The following is a 19,024-nucleotide window of genomic DNA, read 5'->3' as shown; positions in this document are numbered from 1 at the left end:
TTAGAGAGGAGGTTTGGGTTAAGCCACTTTCTAATCTTATCCTCGGTGCCTCGGAGATTCTCGGGAGAGAGATATGTTAGTAGAGCGGGTTCGACTTCTACTTACCGTCAGCAGTGGTCACACTCTCCCGCTGGGCACTCAGCATACTTAGCATGTCAACAGAGGGCATCGTTCCATCCAGTCCACCCGGCAGGCCACCTTTCACGTTAATGTATCCCACTGGTGTAGTTGGCGTCGGCGGTGCGGAAGAGGTCAGCGGCGATTGTATCGGTCGGATTTCCATTTTCACTCGTAGATCTTCAGCGCCAGCCTGAAAAAAGAATTGATTTAGTTGAATGGTTTGAGCAAATTAGGAACGGTCTTCGGATTCGTTCCAAATTGGGATACATACCTCGTTTCCTTCCCTGCTTTCAACTTTGAGTTTGACCTCAGATAACGCCCGTTCGCTTTGTTCATCCCGATCTAGCGTGTTCGATGAGACAGGTCCGTTTCCGTTGCCGTGATGTGTTGTGCTGGGGCTGTGGTTCTCGTACCGACTACAACGAATGAGCAAAATTTCACTTAAATAGTGAGTCACTCAAAATGTATCGGCGATTATTTGTCACTAGATAGTGTTGATGGTCATAAATCGAGTCACTCTAATTCAATATATCGGGCCGAAGAACGCGTGCCTGAACGATGACATTTGGCTAGAGGCGAATGAACTGGAAAGTTTAAACCCTCTTAAAGCCAAAAAGAAGAAGAAGAAGATGACATTTGAGGTTATGTTTTTTTGTGAACAAAGTTTGGTAATTTACCAATCGTGTCAAAAGTTATACTGATTTGAAAATGAATGAAATTTCCGAAGAAATGCACAGGACGCAAGAAAAGTTTGTTCGATTTCAATCTGTAAATTTCATGTCAAAGATCAACCTCGCACTGGTTGGCAAGTCACTGGAAAAGGCGATGAAATTTTGCAACTTGTCGAGCAAGATCGCCATGCAAGCTGTCAGGAGATAGCGGAGACGTGGTACACAAATTACGTAACGCTAAAAATACGGTTTTTGTAACGGCTCTCCCTTCCCTACTCTGTGTAGCAGTAGGTAACGCTCACCCCCCTCCCCTTAGGCTGCGAAACGCTAACATAGCATAATCTATACACTATGTCGAAGTCATTTGAAAATTTTTCATAACACTTTATTTTTTTTAAGTACATAACGAAAATGTCATCGCAAAATCATACATCTGGCCAAATCGGATTGGATGTGACTTCGGAAGAACTTTTGACAAGTTCATAGAATTTCGAACAAACAGAGATGGAATAATAATGCTCGCATCTGTTGGGTTTGGTTCTTTCAAACCATCTGGCGTTTAACTCAGAGGAATGGGCTGGTATAAATTGATGTTGATTTACGCAAAAGTAACCACTCCTTGGTTCAATGCAGCAGTTCCTGTCGTACCATTCCACTACTTGCAAAAATTACTGGGACGTCCTTATGTGACGAGTCGCTTTATTTGGGATATCGTTCAACTCGGTTGAAGGCACTGCCTTCTGGAGCATTTGTAGCAACGAATTTTGCATCAAGATCCAATTTATTAAAATGACAAATCAAAAATATCCATGATCTTTTTAAAAACGAAGGTTCTCGTCTGGTGCTCCATCCATATTAATTTTGATTACTGACTTGATTATTCCTTGATACCGAAGCATCTCCAATTCAGGCAACTCGCACACCCTTTTGACTTCGACCCATGAGAAAATGCGTTCGAAAAATAGTGCCTTCTTTTAGTTTGGCTGCCATCCAGCATCGAGAAGATTCCGGAAAGATGCCATCGTTGCTGAAAAATAATCTGCCAGTTCCCCTTGGAATTGAAAAATACATTCAAGCGCAAGAGCGAATGTTTTCCATCCATATAATACTGCGACCAAATACATTTGGTTTTGTGATTGTTACGGCTTCTTTGGCCGGCCATGGAAAGCTCCCTCGGCGAGAGCAGTGAACCATTTAGATGGATCACGATAAAGAAGGATGATTAGCAGATTAGAAAAAAATAAGAAGAAAATTAAATGTCAAAAAATATCAAAGAAAAACAAAGCGTAATCAGAGAAAAGATAACGAGGTGAATTTACTGAAAAATTGGGAAATCTAAAATTGTATTATCTTTTTGCTAGAAGGAAGAAATTGTTGGTCAGATAGAACGGATACGAAGTCTTTTAGCTGTGTCCAACAATGGATTGCGATCTGCTTAAAAGATCCTGAAAATCTCGCCAACAGTGATTTTTCAATCAAGTACGATCAACGTGCAATGAATCTGAATCTTAAGAAGGAATTCCCGCTCTACGCGCACTGGCAAACGATGTTTACTCAACAATTTATCAAACGAGAAATGGGTGTTGTGAGAAAGGGAGCGAACGCAAAAATTATGTAGACTGATTTGATGCAACAGACATTTTGTCTATTGGAAATGGAAGGAAGGAAGGAAGGTATTGAATTAGAGAGACTTTAAACTCTGAGAGTTCATTCGTCTCTTGGAAATGGAATACAAATCATATCACATTACATGCAATGTATTATGTATTATACAACTTTTGTGCGATTGCTTCTTTTGCTGAATATTGTGCCTTCAACGTAACGCTCTCGTTTTCGAAATCCCCCAAACATTCATTCATTCAGAATTAATTCAGATGCGACTAAAAATAAATGATCACTAGAGCAACGATAGTCCTACGTCACCCTTGCGGTCATATCACAGATATAACCCACTTCCTGTTTTTTTTTTGAAAAGCTGTATTATTCGACGTTAAAAATTTCACGTTGATCTGTTTTGTTTTGAAAAAGTTGTGCAGGATGGAAGCCGATAGAATAAATTTGATTTTGGACACCCACATCAGCAATCCGTGGCGAGGTCGGGTATGATGTGCTGGAACGTATCCATGAACGTACAACTGTTATACGGATGGTTCAGAGGACGCATCGTGGTGGAATTTACGATCGGAAGAAGGTTGGAGGTTGAAGGTATTGAGCACAATTGAGGCAAACCCGGGATTCTCGGACTACGACGCTGAAACAAAATCTGTTGACCAAATGAAGCGCTCTAAAGTTTTTCAACAAGGTCTTCTGGTTCGATTCTTGTTTTTAAGGGACTTTAACCCAAAGGTCATTCGTCCCTGTGAAATTCTATGAGAGCACTGTCAGAGGAGATATCCCCAGCAAATTTAAGTTCGTCTTCGATAATAAATTTGTTAGGAAGTTTTCGATTTGGCAAACGATTTGCAGCTGTGGACAGAAAACAAAGGTTCTCGTCACAAACAAGACAATGGATTCGTAAATGTATAGGGAAGAGTGCCTGCAGAAACGTCTGCTTTGATTTATTAAGGCCCACAAAGGTCCGGTGAAGTTTTGTCCATATTTGGAAAGCTACCACTATAGTCGAGTTTAAGTGGCAATGTGGTCGATTACAATGAAAAAGACTACAATCCTCCCAATTGCTCCCAATTCCGCCCAATCGATAAATTGTCAAGCGGAAATTGAAGAAGGGTACCAAAGTGACTAGGAATGCTGCAGACATGAAAAGATTGTGGAATAAAAAGGCCACTGAGGTTAAGTTCTACGAACTCGGCAAAAAATTCAGTCAAAATTGATGACGCAAAAGGACTTCGTTCTCTTTCCTGTGTCCTCAACATCAAGGATTCAATGACCCAACGGGATAACGCACAAAAAAGGTCAACTGTACCCACCAGTACATGTGTAATACATTAAAAGGAGTCAGAATAAAGTGTCGAAAGAAGACAAAAGCCCCGGAGTACACTGAGAAACAGATTTCGACGCTGAAATCCCAAAGCCGCTGGTTGATAAATAAAATATTCCGGAAAATGTTTTGTTTTGGACGAAGAAAGTTATTTGCCTCTTTCGAAGACGCTCATTCCCGAAAACGATCGATAGTATTTCATGGATAGTTCTACTGCATCTCCGAACATAAGACATAAGTTTCTGCAACAAATCTGCCTCAGTGTCGCCTAATGGAATATTTATTCGGGGTTTTGAGATCATTAGTGTACAAAAATAACTGAACCGTCACGAATTACAAACAGTTTATTGGCAAAGAGTTTCCCACATCAAATTGCATCACAGAAAAAACGCTGTAGAAAATTATCCATTGGGTATTTTTTCTTGATAATTTAGGTAGAAGTAGCTTAAAGTGTATTGTTTATACTGTATTTTTTCTCGCTGTCAGTTTTTCGAAAAAAAATTTAAAAATGGCGTCACCCGAAAGGTCCGTCGCGAAATTATTTTGCGCATGCACCTGGAAAATCCTCAACTCTCTCATCGGGACATCGGAAAACAACTTGGAATCGCGCAGTCAAGGGTGAGTCGTGTGAGTAATATTACTACGAAACTCTGATTCTCGGACGGAAGGAGAAATGCGGTCAGAATGGATGTTCTATTAGTGATCAGGATCACAAGCCTGTCGTGAAAGCGTTTAAGCGGAATCTCAATGCTTCGGTCTGGGAGCCAAGGACCGGGAGGAACTGCATACGTACAAAGTGCAGGAGAATCCAAATCGTGACGAACGGCAAAATACGGTGGGAAAATCACGGGCCCGGAAACCGTACACTCAGATGCTGACGAAGCCTCATTGTTTCGTCATGGACGTCACTAAGGAAGCATCCCGAACGGGTCAAATCCGAGGAAGACATGAGGAAAAAGGGGTTTGCGTACAGAAGAAGCTGCAGCCAGATGTTGTTGAATGAAATAGATATGCAAAAGCTTACTGTAGGGGCGCTGGTTCTTCGGATTGGTGATCGTTTCATGGCGGAATCTGGTCCGTTGGACGGTGGAATGTTACCGTAATAAAATGCGCGAACAGTATCACGTGGTACACTATAAATGCGAGAGAATTATATCTCCTCTTACTACTCTCCTCCGCTTTGCGTCATGCTTAAATATACTTCATTTTTTTAGTCGGAAAATATTGTACAATTTGATACTTTTTGTTAACCTGATTCACGTTAGATCATTGTTCAGTGTATTCTGTGAGACTTATCGATATGCTCAAAAGCTTTGTTTCTAAATTTCGAGTCCATTCGGGATAATACCAACATCTGGTTTGTGTTTTACTGACATGTAAAATACGTCCTTATTTTTTTGTAGATGACTCGTGTTTGTGTTATGACAAAACGACTAAGCTGAATTGGTATTCAGCTTTAAACATCCAGAACCAACGTTGAGCAAGGCATATCAACAAAAACAATGCCAGACCTCGCAATATCCCTCGATTAGCGGTCATCGGCCACATTTTCGGTGGATGCTCAACTAAACACGCGTGTTTACTTCGGACCAGGAGCAGGAGTTTGTTCGTCTCCTGATCTTGAGAGCCGTTTTTGTGAGATCCTTATTGCTGATATCTGTTGTCTGGCTTTTGAATTGACGAAAAAACAACGTGAAACACCCTTCCATATGAAAAAAAAATCTGGCTGAGATTTCTAGATCGGAATTTGAACCATTCGTTCCGTAAACCTGATGTTGCATGTACAGCGAAAGCTATGGGGTTCTCAATCAGCCAACAGTGAAAAGATTTTGTGTGTAGTCGAAATACATTAATTTGTTTGTTTTTTTTTGTCATTTTATCATTTGCAACTATTTTTCATGGCTTACAAGAGTTGCAACGGACGAGTAAACCGCGAGTATTCGGTTGAATCCTACTAAACATAGCAATTAGTTGAAACTTTGTATAAACAAACCTTGAATTAGCGGCTCCGCAACGCTTATGCGATTGAGCCTTACAAATAAATGAATTGGAAAAAAAAGAGTTGCAACGGCGTATTTTCGAAGGTTTACACATTTCTTGAAACGTCGTCTCATAGACGAAATAGAATCAATCAAAAGAAAAGCTCAGTCCCGTCAAACAACTACTCACTTCGATTGCTGCGGGGAGTCCCGATCCGTGTGTGCCGTGTCCGCTTCCGTGGGTGCTGCCGATGATCCACTGCTCGAAGGTCGATAGTTTTTGCTGCCACTCACTGGACTGTCGTTGCCAACGCTAGCCTTTCCGTCCCTCAGCACACTGCCCCGGGTAGCTTCCTGGTGTTCGTAGAATGGACTGCGTATCGAGCGTTTGCGGGAGTTTGCTTCATATGGCTGGGGCATGTACGTGGGCTGCAGGTAGGCTGAAAACATTGGCGTTGCGTTGCCACCTCCGCCACCTCCACCGGTGCCTCCGTTTCCGGCCTGTGGCTCACTTTTGACGGACCGGTTGATGGATTCGAGTGAAGCCGACAGGGAGTTCCGCTGCTGCCGACGGGCAGCTGGTGATGGCAGGTTTATTGGCGTTTCGTTGAACGATGGCTGTGGCTGTGTGGCATTTGCGCTGGCAAATCTGCCGTGTTCTGTCGTGAGACCTTTGACCTGTGAAAATATGAATAAGATCATGAACCACGGATCCTATCTACAATGGTGTGCATTCAACTCTGACCTGCAAGTTCTCAGCGGCCTTCAGAAAGCTTTCCAGCGCTTTCTGTGACACGTGCACTTCGCCCTTGTACATGAATTCCAGCAAGGCGTGCATATTGTCAGCTGATGTGGCCTCCAGCATGACGCAAATCTGTCCTGTGCCGACCGGAGCCCGCTCAAACAGGTCGGCAAAGTTTTTCGAACATGCTGCCAGAATCACTTTGTGAGCGCTAAATACCGTCGCTGTGAAAGAGAATAGAAAAAACCAAAATTAGATGAAACACCAAACGCATTTTTGTATTTCACCGACCAGTCTGCCGGTGTCCTAATTTAGAGGCAATCTTGAATGGAACACGCTCAAAAAAAAACATACGCTCATCATTTATCACCGCGTTCAGCGGCACTGGGTCAACAAATATAAACCCATCTCCCGGAGCAATGCAGTTTGTTTCCGACACTATTTTTTATATGTTATGCTGCCGATTGAGTGGGGAATTCAATCGTATTGTTACCGCCGCTCTTTCTTCGTCGTAATATTTACCATAAGCTACGAATGTTGTTGGTGGTGAGACCTTGAAATGGAAACTGTATGCGCAAGCGTGCATCTTGTTGCGCGCCAAACCGGTGATGTCATATTGCGCTTTTGGCTTATTTGGGGGGGGGTGGTTAATACTTCCTGGAATATGAATCGCTTATCTGGTTCTTTTTTTTGCTACTTCGTTGAGTAACACAGTCAACATGTGCACATCGAATATGTGATCACACATTGTTGTGTTTGCATTATTGGCGCCGCTGTATGCTACTGCAAACAATCCGAGTCGTTGATACGAAATGATGCAAACGACTGACTCAAGTAAATCGCCGAAAGTTAGGCTACCATTGAACGATGTTTCGTTTTAGAAATGTCAATGTGATTCTATTCTTTTGTTTTCTCGGGAGCATTCACATTAAATTAACCGTTTCCTATGTTAGTCAGCCGGTATTGTCAACGCGTCATTTTAGTTTCTGGGGGTCAGTTAAAATAACGGGTTAGAGGCTAATTAGAACGTTTTATTGATACACGAAACGGCGCTGAGACTCGAATACTTCAATTCGGACATATTTCCAAATGTTTGGCACGTTTTCTTTTGTAGAGTAAGCAGAATAATGCAAAAATGAGCTGCGATTAACCCTAGCGATTATCATGGTAGAGATATTTGTTATTAGAGAGGGGTAAGAATCAGGGTTCACTGAGATAAGTGATGTGATCATGTAAACACTAACTATCGATCATTCGACGAAACGAAATTCCGAAAATCATATGTGTCACTACCAGGGTTGCCAACGTTTCAGTTTATATTGAATTCTTCCAGTGTTACTCTCTCGTCAAACAGTTTATACAAAAATTTTATAGTCTTTGTTTTTAATATTATCCAGTTTTATCCAGTTTTTTATATGTGTGCTTCAGTTTTACTCATTATATGTAAAATAACTTTCCAATGTATAAATATTATCCCTACCTCACCCTTCCTATCCATTGGCCAAGTAGATAGATCTTTTTTTCTAACACACTCCACTCATTATTATTTTTCTCCTGCTTACACATCCAAATTCAATGCGGTTAGCGCGCAGTGCGTGTGGCAGCAACGTGTTACATTCTAATTGTCATCTTAAAAAAAAGGAAAGACGATTTGCTGCGATTTTGTTTGGTGCCACATGAATTATGGTAAAGAAACTATATCAGGGATGGCCAAGCGGTACTCCGCGGTCTACCGGTCGCCCGCGTAGGTATTCCAAGGTGCCCGCCAGCTAGTCTAGGTTAGTGTCACCTCCAGAAGCAATGGATTAAATATCCTTCCACTTATTGCCGTGTTCGTTTCATAAGGTGTTTATACTAACCTCAATAAAACATATTAGTTGGATGAGTAGATATTGCTTCGGTAAAGTTTCCGTTTTAATATTTTCATTCAGATTGTTAGTTGTTTCATATTAACGCATCAAGTTGTTCGACCATAACTAGTGATTAGGCAACAAATTGTCACTAGGAACAATTTAAACAATGTTTTCTCCAGGCATATAATTTGTTGAATGACCAATTGAAAATGCTGGAAACACTCGGAAACAAGAACGATTTTGTTTTTATTGATTCGAAACTTAGAATTAAAATGAGCCTAAATTTATTCTGGCTGTAGTTCAACTCTTACATTATAAGAATGAAATTTTATTTCAGTCATATGACCACCACGGGCCCGTCTACAGCGATCGATCCGTTAAAACCCAATTTTCCACTACTCGGCCACATATTTCGACAGGAATGTTGCGAATTTTATGGTGGATGTTGTCTCTGAGCTCTTCTAAAGTTGCATACCCAACCCATTTCTTAAGAACACCGTGCAATTGACTTATTTGGGTTGGGGCGGCTTTTCGTCCACGGGACACGGGAACATCCAACTAAAATTTGGTTACTAAACTTTGCGTAGCCTGTCGGCTGGGACGATTAATACGGCTGAAAACTGCAGTAAGCGCTCTTAAAGTTACAACCACTGACTCCGAATTTCGGTAGTAACTTTTAACAATTACTAAGCGTTGCTCGTTCGTGGAATTCACCTAGTTGAAAATGTTGATTTGATTAACGTTTTGACATTGACAGATTGTCTCCGCCTAGATAGGTTCTAAGCGGAGATCCAGAGTGTTGAGATGAGTAGAGTAGAGAATCCTGTCTACAGCGCCAGTTTATGTCTCCGCCCAGAGAGGTATCTGAGCAGAGTTCCGAGGAGTGGAGTAGAGTAGGCTGGCTACCCGATGATGTGGTGAGATCGAATATAGTCAAGACGCTTGATCTATACTGATCGCTAGTTTATTCGAGACTGACTCTGTTCTTAACATTTCATGCCCTATTTATATCATTGGTCCCGTAGTCCTCTGAATAGCCTAGAATTGCGATTGATTCTTTGGTTGGGTTCCCTCTCGAATGTTCGCTATAAACAATACGCTTTGTATAGCGGGTTCGTTTCCATGCGTTCTCTGTTTCGTGACAATTGGGATGTTATTGTTTACATGATTGATTTGATTGTTATGTTGTCATCATGGTGAGTATTTTGTGTCGTCCAATTATGTGTAATAAATAATTATCTTTTCAGCTGATTGTTTCCAGATATCTCTCGACGATGCGAAGGTAAGTGACAATAAATATTGACCTAAACATATGCATAATGATTGTTTTGGTTTCTGGCGTGTGTTTAGTGTTAAGCATTTTATAGTATATTTTATGTGTTGAATAAAGGGTTTATGAATTAAAGAAAATGTGTGTTGTTTTCAATTTTTGCCTGTCTGGGCCGTAACACAGATCATTAAAATATTTTAAGGGTTCGTTCACACGAATACACAAATCTGTCAAGTCGCTAACCCTTCACCTCTAGGTAATTGAGGAATATAATAATCATCTCGGGTCTGTTTTTATGGCAAATAATTGCTCTGTATGTTCATAAATAACGATTTCCCTTAAAAAATCAAAAATTTTGATTGATGAAACTTTACAGAAAATAAAGTAATACTTATCAATATCCGATAATTATTTATATTATTTTTAGTTTTTTTATTTAATTATATTTTTTTTTGCTTTGAAGAAAATTTCGTATTGCAAGATTACAGAAACACGCACAGTCTGCGACATACAAGTTAAGATTTGGCGCACGAGTATAGGAGGACAAAACTATCTTTTCTTGTCTAGTACTACATTCATGGTAGACCGCGGCCTAGCATTTGAGCAATTAGTCGCCCGTAATATCCAAAAGTTTGGCCACCCCTGAACTATATTAACTGAATTTCACTAAAACTCAACGTATCGACCTGAAGCAAATCATCACGGGTGGAGAAAAATTGGTAAAATACAGGAGTACTGTTCGCAGAAGATCATGGGGTAAGTGTAGCGATTCACCATTGTCGCCAAATAAGGTGATGCTTTGGGACTGGAAGGAAGTCATCCATTGTGAGGTGCTTTACTGTTCAATCAAATTCAATGATTTGTAAGCATTGGTCATTTGTAAGTCTTTCCATAATTCAATTAAAACGAAAGCAATACAACACATTGCTCATATCACGCGTTATCTGTCAAAAACAATGTGCTAAAAAATCAAACAGCTAAAAAGTCACCCGTTATAAACATTCACTTTGGTAAATGTAGTAATCTTGCAGTCTCACTTTTTTTGACTTCCTGATGAAACCAGATGCCAAAAATACCTACATATAATGACAGGATGGTTCATTTAACGTGATAATATTTCTAATCATTTTTTTTACATTTATTTATTTTTCCGAAGTTTTTGTTGCAACTTCGCTGATTTAGACCGATCACGATGCGCCACTATGGTTGTGATCATATAGTTAGATGCCATCAAAGATAAACGTTTAGATGGCGAACAGTTATGACAGAAAAACCGCAACCCAAATTCTACTGACCACGACAGCTGATTCTATACAACCGCCATCGGACATACGCAACAATTTCCTGCTAAAACAAACCGGCAGAGATAGTGAAAGACGCAGGGTTTCCCAACTCGCTTCTGTGTTGTCCAACTGCATAAAATATGCGTTCTCACATACTGCTGCTGTTCACTGATGGCTTAATTTGTAACTTCCCGGTCCCGTATCGGCCGGGCCGTGAGTACGATCTATTGCAGCAATGTCTAAGCATTAACCCAGCGAACGCATCGCGGTGTTTGTGGGTTTTTGTGCGTTTGACCTACTTTTGGCTTTCGCCATGAACGACAGTTTCTGAAACGCATTTTGTACCAATTTCGGGAAGCCCCCCGAAAATTCGTGCATCAGACGGCTGCACGCTATGCTGGCTTTGTTTATGTATGCGTTGACGCAGCGAATAGCAGGAGAATAAATAAATAAATATAGAATGAAGGCATAGGCAATTCAAAATTAGGTCACGACGTTTGCTCTCTTTTTTTGTTCGTTCGATGCTCGACTGAGAATTGGGGAGCATAGAGCTTGGAATGCAAGTTATGTTTACGAGCTGCTAAACACAGCGCTTAGTATAGCAATGATCATATGCTGAACAATCCAACCAATCAGCATTCGGATTGACGTGTGCACGCACTTTGTTACTGTTTGTACAAATGTATGTGTGTGTGGGTCAGACAGCTCGAGTAATCGACGCTTTGCTGCCCATAAAACAAGTTGCAGTGAAGTGTTGTCGATTTCGCCCCAAACTTATTTTTATGCTGCGCCGCTGGGAACCTCCGCGCATTTGTAAGGGTTTTCATTTCACCAGAAGTGACCGAGCGGGAGATTGATGTGGTTTGTTGGTCAACAAGTCGTGGCATTAGATACGAACGTAAGCAAACCCACTCGAGGAGACCGACCGAGTGAGTGGTCCTCCCAGGAGCATCGAGCGTTGAGATGACGTAAAAATCGATATGCTTTTCGGCAAAAGGTGTAACTTTTCCCATTGCGAGAGCGTTTCTTGGGTCGAAGCGGTGTTCGCGGGAAGGGAATGCAGGCAGTAAATGCTAATGCCAGCCGGGTCGTTCGTATGAAGCATCTCCGCGCTGCAGTTACTTTTGTTTGGGTTTTGGATGGTTTCGCCAGCAGCGTAAATATATGTGCTCCGAGAGATTGGGAAACGTCATCTGTTTACTTGATTTCGATTTCAGTCGGTATGATTTCACTTTCTGTCCGGGGTGATAGGGGCTTCTGCCCTTCTATCCCGATTAGATTGAGATAGATTTAGTGTGAAATTTTTATAACAGGTGAAGCGATGTTTACGTGCGCTATAAACATCGCCTCGAAACTGTGTCAGGGACGAATTGTAAGAACATTATTTTTGAAAACTTCTTAACACGTTAAGCCCAGCTTCGGTCCCTTGAGCTTTTTGGTAGGAAAATGCTGGCTGAATGGGACTGACATTTACAAAATAATAAAATAAAAATACATACGGTTTGTTTTCGGATGTTTTACAAAATATGACTACTTTCTAGTCGAATAGCTGACTATTTTCTATTTATACAATAAGTATCTTTGGGAACTGAGACCGACACTGATATTGTGCAAACGCTCTTGATGCGCGCTGAATGGAAAGCGCAGCAAGAAAAAATCGGGGTTTAACGGGGTTAACTGAGGGTTCATCAATTCATCATTGCATGGTTTTTCAGTCAAAATATTTTCCGAGAAAATATTACACCTGAAGAAAATTTGGATTATGTTTTCGTAACTCATGATTACATTTTTTTTTTTTTTTTTATTTAAATCGTTTATTTTTACAGGCTCAGTTACATAGGTTTAAAGGAGCCGAACTCCTTACTGTATTGTTACTAGTATATATACATTTTTCCTTAATTCTAATGTTAATAATATAGGAAACCGATTACTCGCGGTCAACTCGAGTTTAGAAGGGTGACATATTTTCTTCAGGAAAAGGAGGGGATATGAGGATATGTTGACATTGATCACACTCACACTCTCAATCACACTCATCACACTCAATTCTTAAACCTATCTTATATCTAATATGTATTTACATTTCATCTTATTCTTAAGAAGGGATCCGATCTCTCACAAAGGAAAAGGAAAAGGAAAAACTAAGGGTATAAGGACAATCACACACGAAGATCGATAGCTTTAAGGAATACATATATTTGGGACATGTAATCAAGGTCTAACCGAGCCAACACGTCTCTCACCGGCACATTGGGCTGCCTTCCTCGGGCCCGAAGGGTGACTACTAAATTCGATCTGGCGACAAGATACAGCTCGCACGACCAAACAACGTGCTCGATGTCGTGGTAACCTTGGCCACAAACACAAAGATTGTTGTCGGCAAGATTAATACGAAAGAGTAGCGCATCTAACGAACAGTGATTGGACATGAGTCGGGAGAAGGTGCGAATAAAGTCCCGGCTCAAGTCCAGACTTTTGAACCATGGTTTGAGGCTAACCTTAGGGATAATCGAGTGGAGCCACCGGCCCAATTCATCTTCGTTCCATTTGCGTTGCCAGTTAACTATGGTATTTTTGCGGACTAAAGAATAAAATTCATTGAAGGCGATTTGACGCTGATAAATATCGCCTTCAATTGCACCTACCTTTGCTAATGAGTCAGCCCTCTCATTACCCAGAATTGAGCAATGTGAAGGGACCCAGACAAAGGTAATGACATAACAGCGTCTGGATAAAGCACTCAAAATTTCTCGTATTCTCTCAAGGAAGTACGGCGAGTGCTTTTCCGGCCTCACTGAACGGATAGCTTCGACAGAGCTAAGACTATCCGTTACAATGTAATAGTGTTCAACAGGTCGTGAGGCGACGCTGTCCAGCGCCCAGTGTATCGCTGCCAATTCAGCAATATACACTGAGCAAGGATTCTGAAGACTGTGTGAGGTGCTAAAAAATTCGTTGAACACTCCAAATCCTGTGGACTCATTCATAGAGGACCCATCAGTAAAGTACATATTATCACAATTGATATCCCCATACTTTGCATCGAAGATCGTTGGAACGATCCTCGATCGAAGATAATCTGATGTTCCATGGATATCCTGCTTCATGGACAGATCAAAATGCACAGAGGAATTGATGTAGTCAGGAAAACAAACACGGTTGGGAATATACGAAGAAGGATCAACCTGCATGGAGACGAATTCATGATATGAGCTCATGAATCCAGAATGAAAATTTAGCTCGATCAGCTGCTCAAAATTTCCGATCACCAATGGGTTCATAACCTTACACCGGATGAGGAACCGAAGAGATAATAAATTGAAGCGATCTTTTAGTGGGAGTAGGCCTGCCAAAACCTCGAGACTCATGGTATGCGTTGAGGGCATACATCCCAACGCGATACGGAGACAAAGATACTGAATTCGCTCGAGTTTAATGAGGTGTGTTTTGGCAGCTGATTGAAAACAGAAACTGCCATACTCCATCACTGAGAGAATAGTTGTTCGATACAACATTATAAGATCTTCGGGATGGGCTCCCCACCAGGTGCCGGTAATTGTACGGAGAAAGTTTATTCTTTGTTGACATTTTTTACTCAGATACCTAATATGGGCCCCCCAAGTACATTTAGAGTCGAACCAGACCCCAAGATACTTGAATGACATAGCATGAGTGATCGGTTTACCCAAAAGTTGAAGCTTTGGTTTTGCTGGTTTATGCTCCCTAGAAAAAACCACCATCTCTGTTTTCTCCGTGGAGAATTCGATCCCTAGCCCAATGGCCCAGGTTGAAAAATTGTTCAAAGTATCTTGTAAGGATTCTTGCAGGTCGGATTCGTTTGATCCTACGACAGACACCACTCCATCATCTGCAAGTTGTCTTAGGCTGCAATTTTGTGTAAGGCAATTGTCAATGTCGCTTACGTAGAAGTTGTACAAAAGGGGGCTTAAACATGAGCCCTGGGGGAGTCCCATGTAAGAGACCCGACTTACTGCCGAATCTCCGTGAGAAAAGTTCAAATGTTTCTCACAAAGCAAGTTATATAACATATTATTCAATAGAGGCGGCAGACCCCGAGATTGTAATTTGTCTGACAAAACCTCTATTGAAACAGAATCAAAGGCCCCCTTTATGTCCAAGAATACTGAAGCCATTTGTTTTTTTTCGGCGTAAGCCAGTTGAATTTCTGAAGAAAGCAACGCAAGACAATCATTCGTCCCCTTGCCCCTGCGGAACCCATATTGTGTATCTGAGAGTAGGCCATTCGTTTCAACCCATCGATCAAGGCGAAACAAGATAATTTTCTCCAACAATTTCCGTATACAAGACAGCATTGCTATTGGGCGGTACGAATTGAAGTCGGACGCGGGTTTTCCGGGTTTTTGAATAGCTATAACTCGTACTTGTCTCCAATCATCTGGAACAATATTATGCTCCAGAAACCGATTGAATAAGTTCAACAAGCGATGTTTCGCCACATCAGGGAGATTTTTCAGCAAGTTGAACTTAATTCTATCCGATCCCGGAGCAGAATTGTTACATGAAAGGAGAGCAAGAGAGAATTCTACCATCGAAAACTCGGAATCAAGATCGCACCTATCTTGTGGTATATCTCGAATAATTCTTTGCACTGGAGCGGAATCGGGACAAACCTTTCGTGCAAAATTAAAAATCCATCGATGTGAATATTCCTCGCTTTCATTGGATGAAGAGCGATTTCTCATGTTTCGAGCCACTTTCCATAATTTTTTCATTGACGTTTCTCGTGACAAACCTCCCACGAAATTTCGCCAATAAGCACGTTTTTTCCCTTTGATCAAGTTTTTAAATTGATTTTCAAGGTCCAAATACTTCTGAAAATTTTCAGGGGTTCCACGTTTCCGAAAAGCTTTAAATGCATTCGATTTATCTCCATAAAGCTTGGAACACTGGCCATCCCACCATGGATTGGGAGGCCTTCGACGAATAGTGGAACCTGGGATGGGTTTCGTTTGAGCGCGAACCGCGCTGTCATAGATCAAACGAGAAAGGAAGTTATACTCCTCCAATGGAGGCAAACCATCTCTGGAATTGATGGCTAGAGCAATCGCGTCCGCATATTTTTTCCAGTCAATGTGTCTTGTGAGGTCGTATGCCATGTTTATTGATTCAGAAGAATTCAACCCATTGGTGATAGAAATTTTGATTGGCAAGTGGTCACTACCGTTGGGATCCTGGATTACATTCCACTTGCAATCTAACGATAGTGAATTCGAGCAAAGCGAGAGGTCAAGAGCACTTGGTTTAGCAGGAGGTTTAGGTACACGTGTTGTTTCCCCAGTGTTCAAAACGGTCATATTGAAGCTGTTACAAAGGTCATATATCAACGATGAACGATTGTCGTCGTACTGTTCCCCCCAGGCAGTTCCGTGAGAGTTGAAGTCTCCCAAGATTAATCGTGGCTCAGGAAGGAGTGAGCACATGTCAACAAGTTGCTTGCGGCTAACCGCAGCTCTCGAAGGCCAATACAAGCTGACTATACAGAGGTCTTTGCCTCTGATGTTTGCATGACAAGCAACAGCTTCGATCCCTCCAGTAGGTGGAAGGTCAATTCTAAAAAATGAGTGACACTTATTGATCCCCAATAGTACCCCTCCGTATCTGTCATCACGGTCCAAGCGTATTATATTAAAATCGTGGAAAAAGAGATCATTTTGAGAAGAGAGCCAGGTTTCGGATAGAGCAAAAACATCACAATTGAGTTTATGAATTAGAAATTTGAATGTATCCAATTTAGGGATAAGACTACGACAATTCCACTGTAAAACAGTGATATCTCCGACCTCTCTATTTAAATTAGACATCAAGAGAGATAATCATTGCAAGGAGGGGCCATGTTTGCATCAATTGCTGCAAAATTGTCTTTAGTACTGGAAGCATTGCGGTGACAATGGTTCTGATGGAGTCGGAAACATTAAAACACGTGAAGATTTGATTCACAAGGTCAGACAACTTTATAAATCCCGATTGGGAAGTTGAACTTGACGGAAAAACAGGGACAGTTGGGGTTTTTGATGTCCCCTCGAGTGCTGGGTCGTTCGAAGGTGAACTATTACCACGGAGGCCAGGAGGGACCTGATTTTGCTTATCCGCTGCACTCGATTTTTTGGGCAAGCTAACAGGGGGTATCACCGGAGGGACTTGTCCTTGAACTTTGGGAGTGGTCACATTTTTGCGCCGGGGATTCCCTTGAGAAATAAACGGCGTGCCCCCGTTAGTTGTATCCGCTTCCATTTCGTCAACTGGCAACGTAGCGAAGACATTGTGTGTATTGATTGGTTGTTGTTCTTGAGCCAGTGGAGAAGCGCCCTTCAAAATTTCTGCGAAAGTGCGTTTAGAGCGTTCCCTCAAAGAGCGCTTCTGTTTCTCCCAGCGAGCCTTGTATGTTTCACAAGCTGAGAGCACGTGTGGGGATCCCCCGCAATATGGACACTTATGCTCAGTCGCACTGCAGGATTTCCCCTCATGTTGTTCTCCGCAAGTGGCACATCGTTCTTTATTGGCACAATAAGCAGCCGTGTGACCAACTGACTTGCACTTTAGACAAGTCATTGGCTTTGGAATAAAAAGTCGCACGGCTAACCTCAATTTATCTACCATCACGTAGTCAGGGAGAGCTGAACCAGCGAAGGTGACTCGAAACGAGTTGGACGGCGTAAATTTCTTTTCTTCTCCTTCATGGGAGACTGTTCCGAGCTGGCGGCAACCCAAGATCTTAACAGTCGTCGAGGGCAGTTTTTTAAAACGGCCGGTACCTTCACTCGTAATGTATTCGCACGTCAAGCCCGTTTCGGTTATCACACCCTCAATTTCGACTATGTGAGAGGGTATGTAGACCCGATACTCAATTGTAAAATGCTGATCGACAACAATCTTGTTTGCATCTTTTCGATCATTCACGACAACTCGCAATTTGTTTGGTCTAACCTTCGAAATTTCCGAAACGGAGGTATACCTTGCCAGATCTTTCGCGATCTGCATGACTCTCAACGCCTTTCCATTTGGCTTAGGCCTGGAGAAAACAACCCAGGGACCAGTTCCGGGCGCATCTTCTGGATAGACCTTTACACGGGGAGTGGGAATAACAGGGGGGGAAGGCGAGGACGGGGATTGAGAGTGGGAAGGCGAAGGTTGAGAAGGAGCGGGAAGAACAGAGGGAGAAGACGAGGTTGAAGGTAGAGTGGGATCGTTAAGGGCAGATGGGAGATTTGCTAGTTTTTTGGAGGGAGGCTTGGTAGGGTTAGCTGACTCGTCCCCAGAAGAAGTATCTTCCGTATTTGGAACACGTTTGAGTGACTTTTTTTTATCCGTTAGGAGGGAACTAGAGTCAGAGACCTCCATATCCGAAGGTCCCCCACTCTCTGCCATTTTAAATTTTCACTTATATTCTAAGTATTTTTTTTAAACAATATTTCACAATAAAATAATTCACAAAAACAAAAAAAAAAAAACTTATAATTATTAAATATTTTCTCTCAGTATATTCAATCTTATTCACCTATGAACGCACTCCAGTGCAGATGAACGGGAGCGTGCTGAAAGCTCGTTGGTGGTGGGAATGTGCCTACGACACCACTACACACAGTCGTCGGTGAAAGCTTACCCGCACTGTCACTGTTGGCACGATGACTCGGCGAAATCTCCAATGTCGGCGAAGCAGCGACAAAACAAAAACCAATGCTTGGCTTTCCGAGGATGAAAGCCTTTATCCACTTGCAGGCAGGGCACTTCACTCACTATCCAGATAGTGAAATGAACTCTTCAGCGGCAAAAAAACAACAATCACGCGGTAACCGATAACGGAACTTGGACGCGACTTTCCTTCGTCTGGTTACTTCGGGCAATCGGCGAAGAATGATGATGATTACATTTGTTTTTTATAGATTACATGGCCCTCTAGTACAAGAGGACGTTATATTTTTTTTACCATTTTGGGGAGAAAAAAAAATTTCGGACCATCGGTTAACTTTGAAAATCATAACTTAAAAACGATATAAATCACATCTCTGATTTTTGGATATTTTATGTAGAAAAACCTCAGCTTCCAAGAAAAAATATAGTGCCTTCTAGTCCGAAGCCATGTAATGAAAAACAAATACATTCAAAAACTACGTAAATTATATCCATTT

General features: G+C 41.7%; 1 protein-coding gene across 6 annotated transcripts in view; it reads right to left on the bottom strand.

The window, feature by feature from the left end:
• Positions 1-19,024, bottom strand: part of LOC129775105 (zinc finger protein chinmo) — a 231,114-nt gene that overhangs the window by 13,251 nt on the left and 198,839 nt on the right. For all 6 annotated transcript variants that reach the window (XM_055779378.1, XM_055779380.1, XM_055779376.1 and 3 more), the window contains 4 exons: positions 6,454-6,674; positions 5,899-6,386; positions 392-536; positions 106-310 (listed from right to left, as the gene is read on the bottom strand). In XM_055779378.1, the coding sequence (XP_055635353.1) occupies positions 106-310; positions 392-536; positions 5,899-6,386; positions 6,454-6,674 (1,059 nt within the window). The remainder of the gene's footprint in view (positions 1-105; positions 311-391; positions 537-5,898; positions 6,387-6,453; positions 6,675-19,024) is intronic.

This window comes from Toxorhynchites rutilus, chromosome 3, assembly GCF_029784135.1.
Source record: "Toxorhynchites rutilus septentrionalis strain SRP chromosome 3, ASM2978413v1, whole genome shotgun sequence".
NCBI classification, from domain to species: Eukaryota; Metazoa; Arthropoda; class Insecta; order Diptera; family Culicidae; genus Toxorhynchites; species Toxorhynchites rutilus.
This window is presented reverse-complemented; position numbering and strand designations above follow the sequence as displayed.